Below are 16,780 nucleotides of genomic sequence, written 5' to 3'. Positions count from 1 at the left end.
ATTGGCCATGCGGGGGGGGGGGTCCTATGGTCATATCACCCGATAAATGTTTAACAAATTTACAAAACGTATTAAAAATGAACCCCCATCAAGAAACCCCAGACCTTCACAAAACCCTGGCTGAGAAGGCCTGGAACGCAGCATGAGGACTGGACGGCTACTCCCTCCCTGCCCTCAAACGAAGGTAGAAGGCAGTGGTCGAACTAAGCAAAACATGCAGCTTCGTGGAAGTCCCAACAGCCTGCAAGCAGCCAATTTTCCCCTCCAGCCCACTGGTGCGCCGTTCTCTACACGGCCGCCATAAAACACAGGTCAAGATGGAGAAGCATTTTAGGGATGCTCCACTGGCCCTTTGACTCGTTCAGCTCGCTGTAGGGCTGGGCAGAAGCCCAGTGTGGCTGAGCAGAATCTCCTCCTGGGTCTATTCCAGGGGTAGTCAACCTGTGGCCCTCCAGATGTTCATGGACTACAATTCCCATGAGCCCCTGCCAGCGAATGTGACAAGAGCCCCCCCCCCCCAGCACCTCTCTGGAAAGGAGGACCTTGAAGCTACTGGCATCCAAATAGTACAGTGGCACCCCCTCCTGACCCTATTTCAAAGGGTACCTGTGACTCCATTTCCTCCTTCTTCAGTTTGATCAGGGACATCCCAGAGAAGTCCATGGTGTCTGATAGGAACAGACGAGAAGAGAGGTTAAACATGCTTCCTCTGGCAAATAAGAGACATGTTCCCCTTTGAAGAAACAAGCTGTGCATCGTCACACTCGTTTCCTCCCACCCTTTCCTCAAAGATGCATTATCTGGCTGGCTGGACCACATTTTATCTGCACAACAACCCAAGCACATAGGCAGTCTCTCTCTCTCTCTCTCTCTCTCTCTCTCTCTCTCTCTCTCTCTCTCTCTCTGACCCCGCCTCACCTCTCTCTTCGACCTGCTCTTGGCCCGACTTGGTGGAGGCCACAACATTGGCTGCCTTCTCGTTGACGGTGCGCGAGCACTCCTGCAGCTTGCTCAGGTTCCTGCTGCTCTTATCCGCTTTCACCTGGCACCAGATGGAGAGACTCACTTAGCGTTTCTCAGCACGGCAGAAACGTACCCGTCAGACCTTCGGCACAGAGCCAGACACGGATCGGTGCATTCCGTGCAGAACTTTCGGCGGAAGCAAAACCAACTCCCACCCCATTTGATATTCATACCCATGGCCCACCCCATGAGTCCTCTGGGTGGGGGCTGCCTGTTCCTTAGGTTGTGGCTGTTAAGATAAGAGAGGAAAGGCCACAGACCCCCTCTGGAGCTCCCACAAACCCCCAGGCGTCCACGGACCCCCGGTTGGGAATTCCTGCTCTAGATCAGGGGTAGTCAACCTGTGGTCGTCCAGATGTCCATGGACTATAATTTCCATGAGCCCCTGCCGGCGTTTTCTGACAGGGGCTCATGGGAATTGTAGTCCATGGACATCTGGACGACCACAGGTTGACTACCAGTGCTCTAGATAATAGTCACATCCTAATGAGTTTCTTTATAGTTTAATTGCAGAGTAGCAACTCCTAAACATATAAAAGGCTGTAATGCGCTGTGTATCCCATGTTGTATTCTTCGGCTTATACCTTGGAAGCGGCTACCAGCTGAGCCGTGCTGGCTGCGATCTCGTGTGAACAGACAATCAGTTCCTCGTATTTGCCCGTGTGCAGGACGACTCTGTCGGCCGACTCTCTGAAATGGGATCAGGAAGGGGGAAAAAAAGACGGTGAAAGGACGTCTTGCCCAGCAAGGAAATGTGGATCTGCATTCTCTTGCCACGCACGTTAGTGCTCCAGTGGAGGGAAATGCTTCTGGAGAGAGGCAGACTGATGGGGGGCTCAGGCAGCAAAGGGGAGAGGCGAGCCAGATACCTACACAAGCTGTGTTGCTCCCCAGCCCACGGCCTTCGAAGCGGAGATCAGGCCCTCCGTCCAGCGGGAGTTCTTCGCATAAAATTCCTGTGTGGTTGCTGCCCCCTGGTGGCGCATGAGAGGGAAAGCTCAGTTGCATTTTGCTGTGCAAAGATTACAGAGACATTGAAGTGACATTCTGCCTGGAAGCCACACTGCTTGACCCCGGAAATCTCTCCCCCTTCTTTGGGGAGAAGTCCAGGCGAGGCTGGACCAGGCTGATTAAAGAGTATCTGGGATCACATGGGAATCAATGGGTGGGGAGCAAGGCAGACGCTGTCCCCACCTCCTTGGAGTGCAGCATAGAAACCAGTAATAAAAGTACAGTTTATATTTCTTTTTTTTTTAAAAAACATTTCTATGCAACCTTTCCGCCCTATCTGGATCCCCGATGGGGAGAACACAAACACACGAAAACATTAAAAAGTGACATATGATAGCCTCAAAGACTCCCCCAAACCAGAGAGAGGGCCCATGACCGTTACTGGGAGTATACCAAATGAACAAGTCTCTGCCCTTGGCTGTGAGGGAGGTGGGGCTGAGAGAACTCTAAGAGAACTGCCCTGCAACAACCACTCTAACAGGACTGTGACTAGACCAAGGTGAATTAAGCCGCTGCTCTTAACTCCTGCCCCCAGCTGGCCCCAGGCACATCAGCAGCAGAAGAAAACCCACGCAGGAAACCTTACCCTTCCGCTTTCCACGATCTCCTTCTGCAAGTGCGTAGAGGTCAGGACCAGGAGCCGGATGGCCTGCAAGAACAACAGCAGCACCTCATTAGCCCACGGCTGACGCTTTAGATCCCCAGCACTATCGAGCTAGCCTATTAGCTGATGCAAAATTGCTCAGTGGGATCCCACCTTCGGCAAACTATACACCAGCCAAGGGCAAACCGTGGCTCCTCAGCTGTCCATGGACTACAGTTCCCATGAGCCCCTGCTAGCATGTGCTGGCAGGGGGCTCATGGGAATTGTAGTCCATGGACATCTAGAGAGCCACATTCCCTCCCCCCTTACTATACACGGTAATATAGATCTCAATGATTTAGTTGAGTGACAGAACAAAGTTTGTGTCCAATAGCTTCTTTAAGACCGACAGTTTTATTCTGGGTATAAACTTAGTTCGGCTGCTTCAGACCAACACGGTTACCCACCTGAATTCTTGCCAGGTCACTTTGTGAAGCATTTTGTCCAGCACCGGAAAAAGGCTTCTTGCATAAGTGAAAACTAAACCACCTGCAAAAGTCTATCCTGGTCACCTGAAGGGCGGTTCAAGTGGGTCGTGGTTTTGAAGCAGCAGGACAAGATTTGAGTCCAGGGGCAGCATTAATATGCACAAAGTTTCATTCTGCGTCAGCTAGATTCAGGTGGGTTGCAGGGTTGGTCTGAAGCAGCAGATGAGAGCTGAGTCCAAGGGCATCCAAGCCAGGCAATTTTCAACTCTCTCCTGCGCCACACATCTGCCTCCTGAGAGGTTTTTCTGAACTGAGCATGGGTCTTCGTGCATTAAAAAGCCACTCACCTTCATCAATTCTGTGCAGGAGTTCAAAATTCTTTAGGGAACAAGAAATACAACAGTTAATGCTTTGGGCATGGAGGATTGAAAAAAATAAGTCATTAACATGAAAAAATACAATAAGGGAGAAGAGTTGTTTTTTTATACCCCGCTTTTCACTACCTGAAGGAATCTCAAAGTGGCTCACATTTGCCTTCCCTACCTCTCCCCACAAGAGACACCCTGTGAGGTAGATGGGGCCAAGCGAGTTCTAACAGAACTGCTGAGAACAGCTCTGACAGGACCGTGACTGGCCCAAGGTCATCCAGCTGGCTTCACGTGGAGGAGCGCGGAATCAAACTCAGTTATCCAGATTAGAGACCACTGCTCTTTACCAGTATACTACGCTGGCTGAAATATCAATAATGCAGAGAAAATATGACATTTCAGGAGTATCTCCTTTGAGCTTTGCTGGTTTACTCATTTTATTTACACCCCACCTTTCCCCCCTAACAGGCACCCGAAGCAGCTGACATCATTTTCTCCTCCAGTCCTCACAACAACCCTGTGAGGAAGGCTAGCCTGTGACTGATCCAGGATCATTCAGCTAGTTTCCATGACACAAATGGAGATTCGAATTGGGGTCTTCCAAATCCTAGTCCAACGCTGAAAACACTATGCCATGCCTCTTTTCACCAGTTCAGTGCCCCTCTCTGTCCTCTTTCTGCTTTAACCAAGAGAAAACAGATTGCTTCCGGGTCATCCGTCAGCAGGAAGCACACTCGCTCACGTGTGGGTGGGATAACAGAGGACCACATCCTGCAGGGACTGCCAAAGTCCAACAGGTCTGACCACCAGACAATTTAGCCGTACAATCTGAACTGGAACCTTAAAAGGGAATTTTCCAGTTGGTTCCCATCCCTGGCCATGAGGACTGGTGAGAGTTCAGTCTCCCTTCTCAGCGTCCCCAGAGTGCAGAGTTTCCAGACACCCTCCCTGGTGTGAACTGTACACAGACTGCTGGGAGGCATCACAGCTCCAGCGAGACGTTTCCCCTACAACCATCCCACACACAGGGCAGGCCCCGAAGGGCCTCTCTGGACCTGCAGCCTGCGGTCTTTTAATTAAAGGGGCCTGGAATGGGAACCGGGCCCAGCCTCCTTCAGGCTAAGCAGCAGCTCCGCTCTGCCATGAAGTGATGCCTCCGGCTTCATCCTACGTCACGGGAAAGTGGCAGAGCCAAACGCAGCTTACAGCATTCAAAACTCACCCTCCTCCCCGTCTCGCCTCCCCTCGCCACTCACCTTTCGTTGACTTCCAGCTTAATACCCGAAGTCTCTATCCGGGCCTGGTTCATCATTTCCTGCAGGGGAAAAGGGAGGCAGTGGCGTTCAGACATGATGGACAGACCTGCAACCAGCTTCCAGGCACTGCGTTATCCAACCCTTGCTATGCCCATTCCTGACAGCGGCCACCCAGAGGTTTGTTCCCTCCCCTGGCAAGTAGTCTATTTATTAGAATTTGTTAAAGTCGCCACTAATCCATAGGATCTCAGGGCGACATTAAAACCAATCCAGTAAAAACAACACATAAAAACAAGTAACAACTATAAAACGTTAGCAAGAAAACATTAAAATACGTGGCTATCACTATTAAAACAGTCCAAGTAGGTGGCTGCCCTCCAGAGGCCAACGTAATAATTCAGCTTTGCATGCCCTGCAGAGACTAAATCCAGCAGGGCACGGGTGTCAACCGAGAATGCGTTCCACAGGGCAGGGGCCACACCTGAGAAGGCCCTTTGTCCCGTGGCAGCAACTGAGCCCTCCTGGGGCTGCCCCCTGCAAGAGGCTTGTATATGAGGACCAAAGCAGCCGCTGCTCTTAACCCTACACCAAGCAGGGAGGGAAAGAAACCACCCGACTCACCTCTATCCTCCTGACTGCATCTTCAATTGCTGCTGAGGTAGAGGCCATCTCCTTGTCAACCATGTCACCTAGCTCTTCCTGGCGGATGTCTAAGCTTTTGGGCCTCAGTTCCTGCCAAAAGAAGAGAGGAAAATGTAGAACGAGGCCTGCCTAAAAAGGAAGATACAAGAGTTGGATTCCATGCATCTGTTCACTGTCAGTGCTCGGAGGAAGAGACAGCTTGCCTTGGAGGAGTTGCAACTCAAGCTGTCCTGTTTGGGAAGTGAGCAGAGACTCATAAAAGCTTCTCCCCTGCCACAAATGTTAGTCTTGAAGGGGCTCCTGGACTCTGGTTCTTGCCTGCTCTTACCGAGAGACTAACACAGCCGCCCTTCTTGAACTACCTCCGTGGAAGGCTGTGCAGAACGGGGATGCAACCACTACGCACCCTAGACCCAACAAAACATTGCTGTTGTGTTCCTTGTGGATTGTTCTCCATGAACCTGCAACTTAGCTCTACCCGGCAAGTTTTTATATCCTCAAAGGAGTGTTGAACGCAATCTGTCTTATCTTCACAACAGCCCTTTGAGGTAGCTCAAGGTCCCTACAGGAATTCAGGGCAGAGCATCAATTCTTGCTGGCTTCTTCCAGATCCTCATCCAACCCTCTGACCTGGCCAGTCCGCCTTGCTGCCTCCATCTCTACCTGTCCCAGCTGCAGGAGCTCCTGAAGGGTCTTCCTGACATCGGCCGGATTTGCCTGCCGGAGAGACTGTTTGTCTTTCAGCTTGGTCAGATAGCTCAGGCTCTGCCGTCCACAGTCCCTGCAGGTTTCAGTCAATTCTAGTAGTTTGGGGGGAGAGAGAGGATTAAAAAAAAACAGAACTAAAAACCAGGAACAAGTTTAGCCTGAGTCGAGTCCCGAGTTGCAGCCGAGTGATACGGTTGTGCTAAAGAACATATTTAATAGTAGATCTCATATTTCACTGTTTTGTGTGCATCGGCTGAAGGTCAAGTTTAAAGGACCCACAACAGAGGAAGCGGAAAGAAGCCTCTGCTCCACAAGTCCCCAATATCTTCTCCAACGGGGGCAGATGCAGCGGTGGCCAAAAGTCATCCATACCAGCCATGGACACAGAGTAACAGCTTCAATGGGAAAAGGTCTCCCAAGCACAAAAGGGACAGGTCACTGAGTCCCTGCATGGAAGCCATCCTGTCCCTGCCCAGGGTGGTCCAGGCTAGCCTGACCTCATCAGATCTCAGACACTGAGCAGGATCAGCCCTGGTTAATGTTTGGGTGGGAGACCACCAAGGAATCTCAGGGTCGCCATGCAAAGGAAAACAAAGGCAGGCACCTCTGAGCATCTTTGGCCATGAGAACCCCATGGGCTTGCCAGAAGCTGGCTGTGATTCAGTTCCCTGAGGGGTGAGGCCGGCGTCTGCATACAGAGTTGGCCGCCCCATAAGCAAAAGGGGCACAAGCTGGCAAGCAGGGCGGGCAGGAGTGGGTGAGGCACCCTGTTTGCCAGTCGGCAAAAAAGCACCGCTACGCCCTGCCGGGTCTGTGCTGCTCGGAGAGGTACTCACTGTCAGCGTGGTCGGTGGGCGCCAGGTGCGAAGTGGCGCTGCCGTTGACGATGGTGTCCGCAGTCCGATGGGCAAACTGGGCCAAGGCGCCCACCAGTCCGGAGACATCTGTGTGACAGAAAGAGTCAAGACAGCTCGGCAGAGGCCTCCGGGGAACCATCTGAATGGCAGAGGGGAGGCTAGAAGCTAGAAGCTAGAAGGGCCCAGGCAACCTCAGGGGAGCCCTGAACGCAAGCAGCTTTGGACAAAAAGGGAAATAAAATCCGTTACCAGCCAGTTGCTAAAACAGTCGTGTCTGAAATGACACAAAAGGTCCATCAGCGGCCAGCTACCAAAATGGATTAAAAAGTCTGTCTGAAAGGGCCCTTGTCTCCAGCCCTCTTCTGATCCTCACCACGCCCACCACTCACCTGCCATGTTGGCCAGGTACCGGCTGTGCCCACCTTCCAGGGTATTCACCGACTGCAGGGCAGCCGTGGCACGGCTGATGAGGTAATCTGCCAGGACAACCAAGCAGAGAGAGGGAGGAAGAAGAGATTTGAGAGAGACCAGTCAGGTTCGTGTTGGCACCTGCATCCTGCCATGCTTAACTGTTTCCCTGCTTTGTATTTCTGCGTTTTCTGCAGGGGGGAGGGATGGAGTAAGCACTTGGTGAGCTTGGATTGCTTTGAAGTATGGGGTTGTTACTGGTTCACTTTGATCTCTGCAGTGGCTGGGGGGGGAGGGGTGCAAGGAGGGGAAGATTCAATGTTATCTACCTAACACTGTCCTTGCAGGCTCAGAGCCTGGCGCTTGGGCTTCACACCTGGGTGTTGCAAATGTGCTTGGGAAAGTGGGGTGGCATGACGTGATCTGAAGGTGAAGCCGATGGCGGATAGATCAGTCTTATGTGTATTGTCAGTCTTCACAAAAAAAGATCATGAGCTTAGTTCGTCTCGTTTCAATAAATCACTTTTTCTGAACATGCCAAGGCTGCTTTTTGATGCATCCAACGGCCAGGCCCTCGACCTACCTGGCGAACTGGTGCAGCGGATGTGGAGGGGATCGTCCACCTTGGTGACGGCGTCCCGGATGATGCTCTCTGCCTCCTTCACTGTCCCTTGCAGGATGCTGAACTGGTCCTCCAGGAGCTTCTGCTGCAGGGCCTGTTCCTGGCTTTTCTGTTGGGAGGACCCAAAACGTTCCAGGGAAGAGGCGGGCTCAGATCTCTCCCCCGCTGAACCTTCTGAGCTAATCTGGGTACGGGGAAGTCTCAGAAGGGCCATACAGCCCCTACTCCCCTCGTTTACTGAGCTTTGGAACAGACACCAAATATTGCACTTTAAATCCATTTCCCAGTGCACTTTAACGATCTTTTGCAAGCCCAATTTTCTGTGTTCTGCGCCGTAAAACCCAGTTGCAAAGTGCACTGTTCAGATTAAGTACACTGTTCAGCGCATGGAAGTACCTTGTGGGGATCTAAGCTCCTTTGATAAATTTCAGAAATCAACTCAGCATTGTCTCCAAAGTAATCCCAAGGGAGAGGGAAACGAAATAACTATATATTTATTTGATTGACTGAAATGCATTTTTAAACTGCCCTTCCTCCAGGCAGTCATAGATGGTTCCCCATTTTATCCTCCCCTGTGCGGTAGGGGCAGACTGAGAGAGAGAGAAAAAGGTGGGTCCAAAGTCACTTGATAAGCATTACAGCAAACCAGGATTTGAATCCACAACCACCCTGGCCATGTTTTTCATTTTAAGAATCTCGTACGGACAGATGGAGCTGCAACCAGTCCAGGTGGCCCAGGACTCTCTCCTAGAATCAGAAGGAGCCCCGTGAGTTTCTCAGGCACAGAAAGGTCTCTGTGAGTCCCTGCTCTCTAAGACTATTTAACTGAAAATGTCAGGGACTGAACCCGGGGTGGATGGGCCCCTGCAGTGTGCCAAGAAGGAGCTCTTCCACTGAGCTGCAGGTCCAATATCCACACCGTTAAGCGCTTTACCTTGGAGCTAGTTGGGGCTGAGAGAGCTCTGAGAGAACTGAGCAGCCCTAAGAGAACTGTGACTGGTCCAAGGTAAGAGAACTGTGACAAGTCCAAGGTCACCCAGCATGGGAGTAGGGAATCAAACCCGGTTCTCCAGATCAGAGCCCAACAGAGACAGATGATTTTATCTCCCTGTCCAGTGGCCACAGACCTCAGTTCATGTTATTTCAAAGCAAGACGGTCGGTCTCTCAGGTGACCGGCTTCCCACAGATCCCAGGGCCGTACCTTCTCTGTGAGTTTCCCCTGCAGCTCCTGGACCTCCTTGGCCCTCCTGTCCACTTCCTGGTTCAAGAGGAGCTCCTTTTCCTGCAGCAGGCCCCGGGCCGAGATGAGCTCACACTCCTGGTCGCTGACCGACTTCCTCAGGGCATCCTTCTCGGCCTGGAGGGCTTCCAACTCGGAGTTGAGGTCTGAACCAACCTGCAGGCGGGACGGGACGGAGACACCTTGACTCGCCACTTCATCGGGGAGTGTCCTCGGGCTCCCCCTTCTGTCTACCTGCATCACACTCCAAAGCACTCCTGGAGCGGAGGTCCTTCAGGGGCTGCGACCCTCAAGGCCTGGAGGGAGCACTCTATCTGGGGCAGGGAGGCTCTGCCTTCTTGGCACTTAGGGGGCAGGACTGGGCGGGTGGACCTCCTGAGGCCCCCTGTGCATTGACCAGGGTGTTGGACTGGATGGGCCTTTGGCCTGATCCAACAGGGCTTCTCTTATGCTCTTGTGTCTGGGGCAGGGATGCTCTGTCTTCTTGGTGCTGGGAGGGCAACAGGGGGAGGGCTTCTGGACAGCTGGTGGACCTCCTGCGGGCACCTGTGTTCTGGCCACTGCGTGACACAGAGTGATGGACTAGATGGGCCATTGGCCTGATCCAACAGGGCTTCTCTTATGTTCACCTTCCCTGCCGCCGTAGCTAGGGCTTACTCGAGGTATTTTGCAGCCCCACAAAAGAGGAGCCTCAGTCTCCTGGGGCCCAGCCAAGACTGCCCTCCTTCGGTGGTCCCCCAGCCAAGAGCTAACCAGGGCTGACCCTCTGAGCTGTGAGATCAGCTGCGACAGAGCTAGCCTGGGCCGTCCAGGTCAGGGCAGACAAACAGAGGTGGTTAGCCATTGCCCGCCTCTGCGTTGCAGCCCTGCGGTCTCCCCCTCCCAGGTGGTCTCCCACCCGAGTATTCACCAGGGCCGGCCCTGCTCCGCTTCCGAGATGTGAGGAGAACGGGCTAGCCTGGGCCACCCACCCCACCGACGGCTTGGCTCCTCGGAGACACCCAGGAGCCAAGGTGACTCGGGGCGGTTCTGCAGCACCTACTTCTCTGCCAGGTGATCTGAGCCTACCTGTTTGGACTGGCTGAGCGATTGCTGGAGGTGAGCCAACTCCTCTTTCTTGGCTTCCAGGTCGCGCTTCGCCTGCTCCATCTGCAGCAACTGGTCTTCCAGCTGCACAAAGACCCCCCCGGAATGACACCCTTCTAAGAAAGCACAAGCCTGGGGCACACAAAGCGCTCGGCTGGGAGGGCTTCTCTTCTGCAATCCCTGATCCGCGATGCAGGCGCTGGGGACTGAACCCGCGGCCTTTTGCACGGCCAGGAGTGGCTCTGCCAGTGAGCCCGGCCCCCTCCAAACTGCTGACCGCCCAGAACTCGGAGAAACTCTTTAGTCAACGTTTCCAACCCAGCCTGGAGCAGGAGCGTAAAAGAGCCTCATCGGCATAAAGCACCGCAGGCGCTTGAACAAGGGCTCCAGTCTTGGGCGGTGGCCATCGACGCCTCACAGGAGGAGCCAGATTATCTCGAAAGAGGTCACATTAAAAAGGGGGCTAGAATGCAGCCCTATTTAACTCCTTCATGAGTTGAAACTTTTGGCGTTAATCTTTGGACCCCTGGCCTTTTAAAAGGAAAAGGCCCCTAATGACACTTACACAAGCACAAAGGTGGGTCCTTCTTAAACCGACACAAGGGCTTTCTGGCTTGTCAAGGCGTGGACAGCACCTTGCCCAGGTTGGCTGCCTACGGCAGGGGTAGTCAACCTGTGGTCCTCCAGATGTTCATGGACTACACTTCCCATGAGCCCCTGCCAGCATTCGCTGGCAGGGGCTCATGGGAAGTGTAGTCCATGAACATCTGGAGGACCACAGGTTGACTACCCCTGGCCTACGGAACTCCCTGCCACAGGAGGGGGTCATCGCCTGCCTGGAGCGTTCAGTGACTTGGGTCTGAGCCAGCGAGACAAGCCGGCTTACAAGCCTGAGGCTGCCCTAAGTAGCTATTTGACGTTGGGTCACCTGGGCCCCAAACCCTTTAGCCACAACCCCAAGCCCCCTCCCTCCCAAGCCTCCACACTGTTGCCTCAAGGATGTTTTAGGTCAACCCTCTACTGGGCCAAAGCAGTCCATCAAAAGGGGCTGAAACTGTAGGCAACACCAGGGTTTGGCCCCGGAAGAAGAGGAAGTGGTTAAGGCAGTCCTGGGGAGGGGGCGTCAGAGAGAAGACCCACCTTCATTTCCGACTCCCGCTTCACTTGCTCCATCTGGAAGGCCAGCTGCTCCTTCACTCGCGCCACTTCCTCTTGGCTTTGCTGGGTGACGGTCAGCTGCTTGGCCGTGTCCGCATTCTGGGAGGTCAGAAATAGATTCCGTTATCTTATTTAATTCCTTTCCGCCCAACAGGGACCCAAAGTGGCTTACATCCTCCTCTTCCACAACAACCCTGCGAGGGGGGTTAGGCCGATCGAGCGTCAGTGGCCCAAGGTCCCCCAGGGAGCTTCCACAGTATGAATGAGGATTCGAACCTGGGTCTGACAGAAACTCGGAAGGGAAATTGCCCTTCGCTGGACAGAGCCCCTGACTGCTTCCGGGAAGCCTTTAGGGCCAGGGAATTCCATCTTCTGCAAGGGAGGGATTCTCAGATTAGCAGCCAAAATGGAACCCCCTGGAAAGCGCACAGGCAGGCAGGAGAGGCCATACCTTCCTCAAGAGCTCCGCATGGGTGTTGATCAGTTCGCTGTGCTTCTCTTTCAGTTTGGTGTAGCGCAGTTCAGTGGCGCTGGCCTTCTCTGGCAGAGGAAAGAAAGCAGTCAGAGTTTCCCTAGCAGGAGAGAAGGTGAGAGAAGGTGGGCAACAGAAGGTCTCAAGGAGATAATCTCGTCAGCCATGGATTTAGCGTTCCCGTTTGCCCGCTCATGATGGGACACCCCCTGCTCATGGTTAGCCTCACCCACCAATGCTCAGCTGACCAGCTGGGAGAAACGGGGGACAAAGGGGAGGGAGATCGTCAGGAGTAGTTTATCTTAATAGCACATTCTACGGCCCTGGCAATTTCAGGGACCCCGCAGTGCTATACGGTTGGGAGCCTTCATGCTCTGATTGTTAGGGGGGTCTTCATGCTTGTGTGACTTGTAGACCGCAAGGCTGATATGAAGGCTCTGTATGTAACTGAGCCTGTGCATCACTCATTGAGGATACGTGTGGACCTCAAGCGACACAAGTGTGAAGTTCGCTTAGATATTAGGACGCTGTGATTGTGCATCCCACAAAGGTTCAAGGAATGTTTCCAGCAAAGTAAAGGCATCAGCTGCTTCCAAAGTTCCAACTATCACTGCAGTTACTTTAGCAGCACACGTAACAGCGCCAGTTGTGCTCTGCTAAGGCCCTGTGAGTCCTTAAAGCAGGCTTGGCGATGGTCCTGTGGAGAAATATTATAAAAAGAGCTTGGGAAGTTCTGGCCATAAAGCTCCCAATGATTCCTAGAGTTACCCAGAAGTGGGCAGCATAGCTCTAGCCGTCACCAAAGACTCTATGGTCATCTTACCACAGAGCTCTTGGCAATTGCTAGAGCTAACCTTGTCAACTTTGGGGTGCCTCTAGGAATCTCCCGGGACTCTATGGTCAGAACTTCCTTTAAGGACCCAAGTCCTTGTTTTCCATTTTCATTTTTCTCCTGGGACTCTCTCTGCCGCAACTTATTGTGTGACCTGGGGAAGCTGGCCCCTGCAAAGGGTGGCCTGATACGGTTTTGCTGGACCAAATACTTTTTGCTGGCCAAGGACAGAGTCTGTGGAGGGACAGATGCACAGAGTGGCTCGCCACCCTCCGTGGCCCCAGAGCGCCACCTACTTTCCGCCTCCAGGCAGAGGGTTTTATTCTTGTCGCTGTCTAGCTTGGCCTTCTGCAGCCTCTCCAGCTCGTCCCGGAGCTGCTCGTTGTCCACCAGGGCCTTCTGCTTCTGCTTCCGCTGCTCCTCTACCTCGGCCTCCAGGCTGTTGATCTGGGCCTTCAGCTGAGTGATGTACCTTTGGGCCTGAGGAAAGGACACATGAGAGTGCAGGAGGGGCTTCTCCTACAGCAGTGGCCAAACTGTGGCTCTCTAGACATTTATGGACTGCGATTCCCATGCTGGCAGGGGCTCATGGGAATTGTAGTCCATAAGCATCTGGAGAGCCACAGTTTGGCCACCCCAGTACAGAGCAAAGCATTGCTGGGGCTCATTCCGCACACAATGGACAATGCACCTTCAGTGTGCTCTTGCAGCTGGATTGTCCTGTGCGAAGCAGGAAAATCTGCTTCTAAAGTGCATTATCCAACGTTTGCGTTCTCTCTTTTGAAAGAGGTGGAGGCAGCTCCTGCCCCTCCTCCTCCTCTAAGCTCCCCCCATCTGCCCTCCCCCCTAGGATACCCCTGGGCTCCAGATGGATTTTTCACAATAATCTTTAAGATGCTTAAAAGATCCAGAAGAAAAGGAAAGGGTTGCATGGCAGGGTGCCTAGCAGAGGAAAGCGGAAACTTCAAGAAGGTTTATTCGTTTAGAAAAGGTGCTCAGTCTAGAACAAAGCTTTTTGAAACCTCTAAGAGACCAGCTCTTATTTAGCCCACACAAACAAGCTACGGACACTAGACTGGGCTTCCTTGGTGTCTCCCCTCCAAGCACTAACCAGGCAGGACCCTGCTTAGCTTCCGTGTGCCCAGTGAAGCTGCGTGCTTGGAGAATAAAACTCCTTACTTTGAACATTTTGGCCAGCTCTACGATTTGGGAATTTAGGTTTTTGTTGCTTTCCTGGTCACTGACCGTCTTCAAGTACAATAACTGGAATTAATGAGGCGAGTCCAGCAGTCAACTTCTGCTCGCTGTATTTTTCGCAGCCCATGAGGACTAGGCGCTTGCTTCAACAAAAATGGATCCAGAGATTCTCAAGGGGCGGGGTTTCACCCCCTAGCCCACCTTCTTACCTCAAGCTTCATCTTCTCCAGCTCTCCTCGAAGCAGATCAATTTCTTTCTTTAAATTCTCTATTTGGAGATCCCTGTGAGATAAAAGAGGTTTGCAATTAGAAACCACTAAGCAGGCAGCATGAAAACTGCTCCAAAACCAAGCAGAATAGTTAAAAAGCTAATTAAGAGCCTGGATTTTTAAAAAAGATGTATGTTAGGTTGGCCCCAGACAGAAAACTCAGCACAAAAGAAGTTAGAAGCCCTGACCTGTCATCTCTGATGCCATTCGGAGGACCAAAAGTCTGTTCAAATATATCACAAACGACCTGCAAAGAGATGAGGGGGGAAGGATTCAAAACATTGATATGGATCCCCCACATAACAGCCGCTCAGCCTCTCTGCCCTGTTGTTGGCCCTCCAGAGGAACTGGCTGGCCCCTGTGTGAGACAGGAGGCTGGACTAGATGGACCCCTGGTCTGACCCAGCAGGGCTCTTCTGATGTCCTTAGGAAGGCCTCGGCCTCTCTGCCCTGTTGCTGGCCCTCCAGAGGAACTGGCTGGCCCCTGAGTGAGACAGGAGGCTGGACTAGATGGACCCCTGGTCTGACCCAGCAGGGCTCTTCTGATATTCTTATGAAGGTCTTGGCCTTTCTGCCCGGGTTGTTGGCCCTTCAAAGGAACAGATTGGCCACTGTATGAGACAGGATGCTGGATTGGATGGACCCCTGGTTTGATCCAGCAGGGCTCTTCTTCTGTTCTTATGAAGGCCTCTGCTTTCTGCCTTCTTGTTGGTCCCCCAGAGGAGCTGGCTGGCCACTGGCATGACTAGATGGACCACTGGCCTCATCCAACAAGACTCTTCTTATGTTCTTAGGAAGGTCTTGGCCTCTATGCTGGGCCCTCCAGAATAACTGACTGGCCACTGTATGAGGCAGAATGCTGGACTAGATGGACCATTCATCTAATCCAGAAGGGTCTTCTCGTTCTCTTCTGGGGCAGCTGAAAGATAGCCCCAGATCTCAGTCCTAGTGAAACAGAAGCCTTGGGGGGAAATGACAGTGCCACAGCTTGCGGGAAGGAAACTGCTAGACTCCCAGCCTACACAAGAGAAGACGCCTGTCAGCCTCTCACCGGCTGCTCCACAGGTGGGGCTGTGCTGATCTCAATCAAGTTCTCTGGTTCTTCATCCTCTGGGGCTTCCTCAGGAATTACCACCACAGGCTTCACGTGCTCTGCCAGGGCCGACGCCCGCAAGAAGTTGGGGGAGTTCTATCAGAGGAACACAGAAAGGGTTAGACGCTTCCTAGTTTGTGCCGACAGAGAAGGAGTAGCTTGCAAATCCAAAAAATACATCTGTGTGCCTAAGGGTGATCTAAGTTTTACAAAACAAATCATAAGAAAAAGAGAGGTTACCTCTGGCAGCCGCGGAATCTGTATGAGACGCTTGAAATACAGCATGTCTGACGCTCGGTTGAAAAAGTTTTTGAGGCTACAAGGAGAAAAACAAGGAAATCTGTTCCTAAGTCACCCAGCAGGCCTCAAGTGTCTCAAAGCGACATACAATTGCCTTCCCTTCCTTTCCTCACAACAGACACCCCGTGAGGTAAGTGTACCCAGTTCTCCAGATTCGAGGCCGCTGCTCTTAATCACTGCACCAAGCAGCTTTCCAAATGCACAGGTACACAAGTGGATTTCCTAAAGGCCGCGGCCGTTACCTGCGGAACTGCTCCTGGAACCGTTCCCGATGTCCTTGCAGCGTGTCCTCTGGCAGGCCTAGAAGAGCGGCGGAGGAGAAAAGAACAGGAGGAAGAGGTCAGAGCCCTTAACGTCTCAAAACAGAATCACAGGCCTGCATTTCCTGCTCGGTGTCCATTTGCAAGCCAACTGTTCTCCCAGTTACAGCGATGCTTTGCTGGCAGCACCATGTCCCTCAAAGGTTGATGCCATCCTCCGCATGAACCCAAACACGACCACTTCATCTGGGGCAGAGGTACTGCCGACGGACTCAGGTTGCCCCAGAAATGCCAAGCCTGGGAGGATTCCAGGATCTCTGTGAAATTACTGCCGGCAAATGCTGTTCCCTCCCCTGTGGCCGGAGAATTATCCTGCCTGAAACAGTCAAAACCAGGTCAATGCGAAGAAGGAAACCAGATCGTTCAAGGAGGAAGAGTAAATCTTCTCAATGACAGCCCTATCACCAAGCCCTTACATGTCAACACAGTATACTAAGTTGTGTGTGTGTATTTGTGTTCCGATTTTGTTTCTGGGCACTGTTTCCAAGGGGTGGCACACTCACTGCTACAGGATGCAGTGCTCCCCACCAGGTGGCTCTGGTTGATTTAGAAGGGGATGAGACCACCACTCCACACCAACAGGGGAGCCCCTCCAAGAGCGACTCACATGAGTGGAGCTTGAACATCAGCTTGACCGCGTAGTGGTACAGGTGGCTGCAGTCCTGGATCACCTGGATGAGGGGCGCCAGGCGGCACTGGACAGCCGACATCTGGGACACGGCCATGGAGGTGTTGAGCTGCCTGAAAACTGAGAGCAGGATCGGTGGTTTGTTTTACTTGGCTGACTGTTTGATGTCTTGTTTTCAAATGCGGTTAACATTCATCCCTTTTGTCAGGGGTAGTCAA

The 16,780-nt window shown here is 52.7% G+C and overlaps 1 protein-coding gene across 3 annotated transcripts in view; it reads right to left on the bottom strand.

Moving 5' to 3' along the window:
• The window catches only part of HIP1R (huntingtin interacting protein 1 related), a 44,052-nt gene that overhangs the window by 2,157 nt on the left and 25,115 nt on the right, over nt 1-16,780 (bottom strand). For all 3 annotated transcript variants that reach the window (XM_077308502.1, XM_077308500.1, XM_077308503.1), the window contains exons 8-30: nt 16,542-16,682; nt 15,857-15,914; nt 15,555-15,630; nt 15,273-15,410; nt 14,410-14,468; nt 14,162-14,234; nt 13,052-13,235; nt 11,903-11,991; nt 11,434-11,550; nt 10,276-10,377; nt 9,169-9,363; nt 7,928-8,075; nt 7,326-7,412; nt 6,916-7,023; nt 6,035-6,171; nt 5,351-5,461; nt 4,730-4,788; nt 3,453-3,483; nt 2,621-2,683; nt 1,897-1,997; nt 1,608-1,713; nt 919-1,042; nt 607-668 (exon numbers count right to left, since the gene is read on the bottom strand). In XM_077308502.1, coding sequence (XP_077164617.1) covers nt 607-668; nt 919-1,042; nt 1,608-1,713; nt 1,897-1,997; nt 2,621-2,683; nt 3,453-3,483; nt 4,730-4,788; nt 5,351-5,461; nt 6,035-6,171; nt 6,916-7,023; nt 7,326-7,412; nt 7,928-8,075; nt 9,169-9,363; nt 10,276-10,377; nt 11,434-11,550; nt 11,903-11,991; nt 13,052-13,235; nt 14,162-14,234; nt 14,410-14,468; nt 15,273-15,410; nt 15,555-15,630; nt 15,857-15,914; nt 16,542-16,682 — 2,369 coding nt within the window. The remainder of the gene's footprint in view (nt 1-606; nt 669-918; nt 1,043-1,607; nt 1,714-1,896; nt 1,998-2,620; nt 2,684-3,452; nt 3,484-4,729; nt 4,789-5,350; nt 5,462-6,034; nt 6,172-6,915; nt 7,024-7,325; nt 7,413-7,927; nt 8,076-9,168; nt 9,364-10,275; nt 10,378-11,433; nt 11,551-11,902; nt 11,992-13,051; nt 13,236-14,161; nt 14,235-14,409; nt 14,469-15,272; nt 15,411-15,554; nt 15,631-15,856; nt 15,915-16,541; nt 16,683-16,780) is intronic.

This window comes from Paroedura picta, chromosome 13 (assembly GCF_049243985.1).
Source record: "Paroedura picta isolate Pp20150507F chromosome 13, Ppicta_v3.0, whole genome shotgun sequence".
In the NCBI taxonomy this organism is placed as follows: Eukaryota; Metazoa; Chordata; class Lepidosauria; order Squamata; family Gekkonidae; genus Paroedura; species Paroedura picta.
The sequence above is the reverse complement of the archived record's forward strand: the minus strand, read 5'-3'. Positions and strand labels throughout refer to the sequence as shown.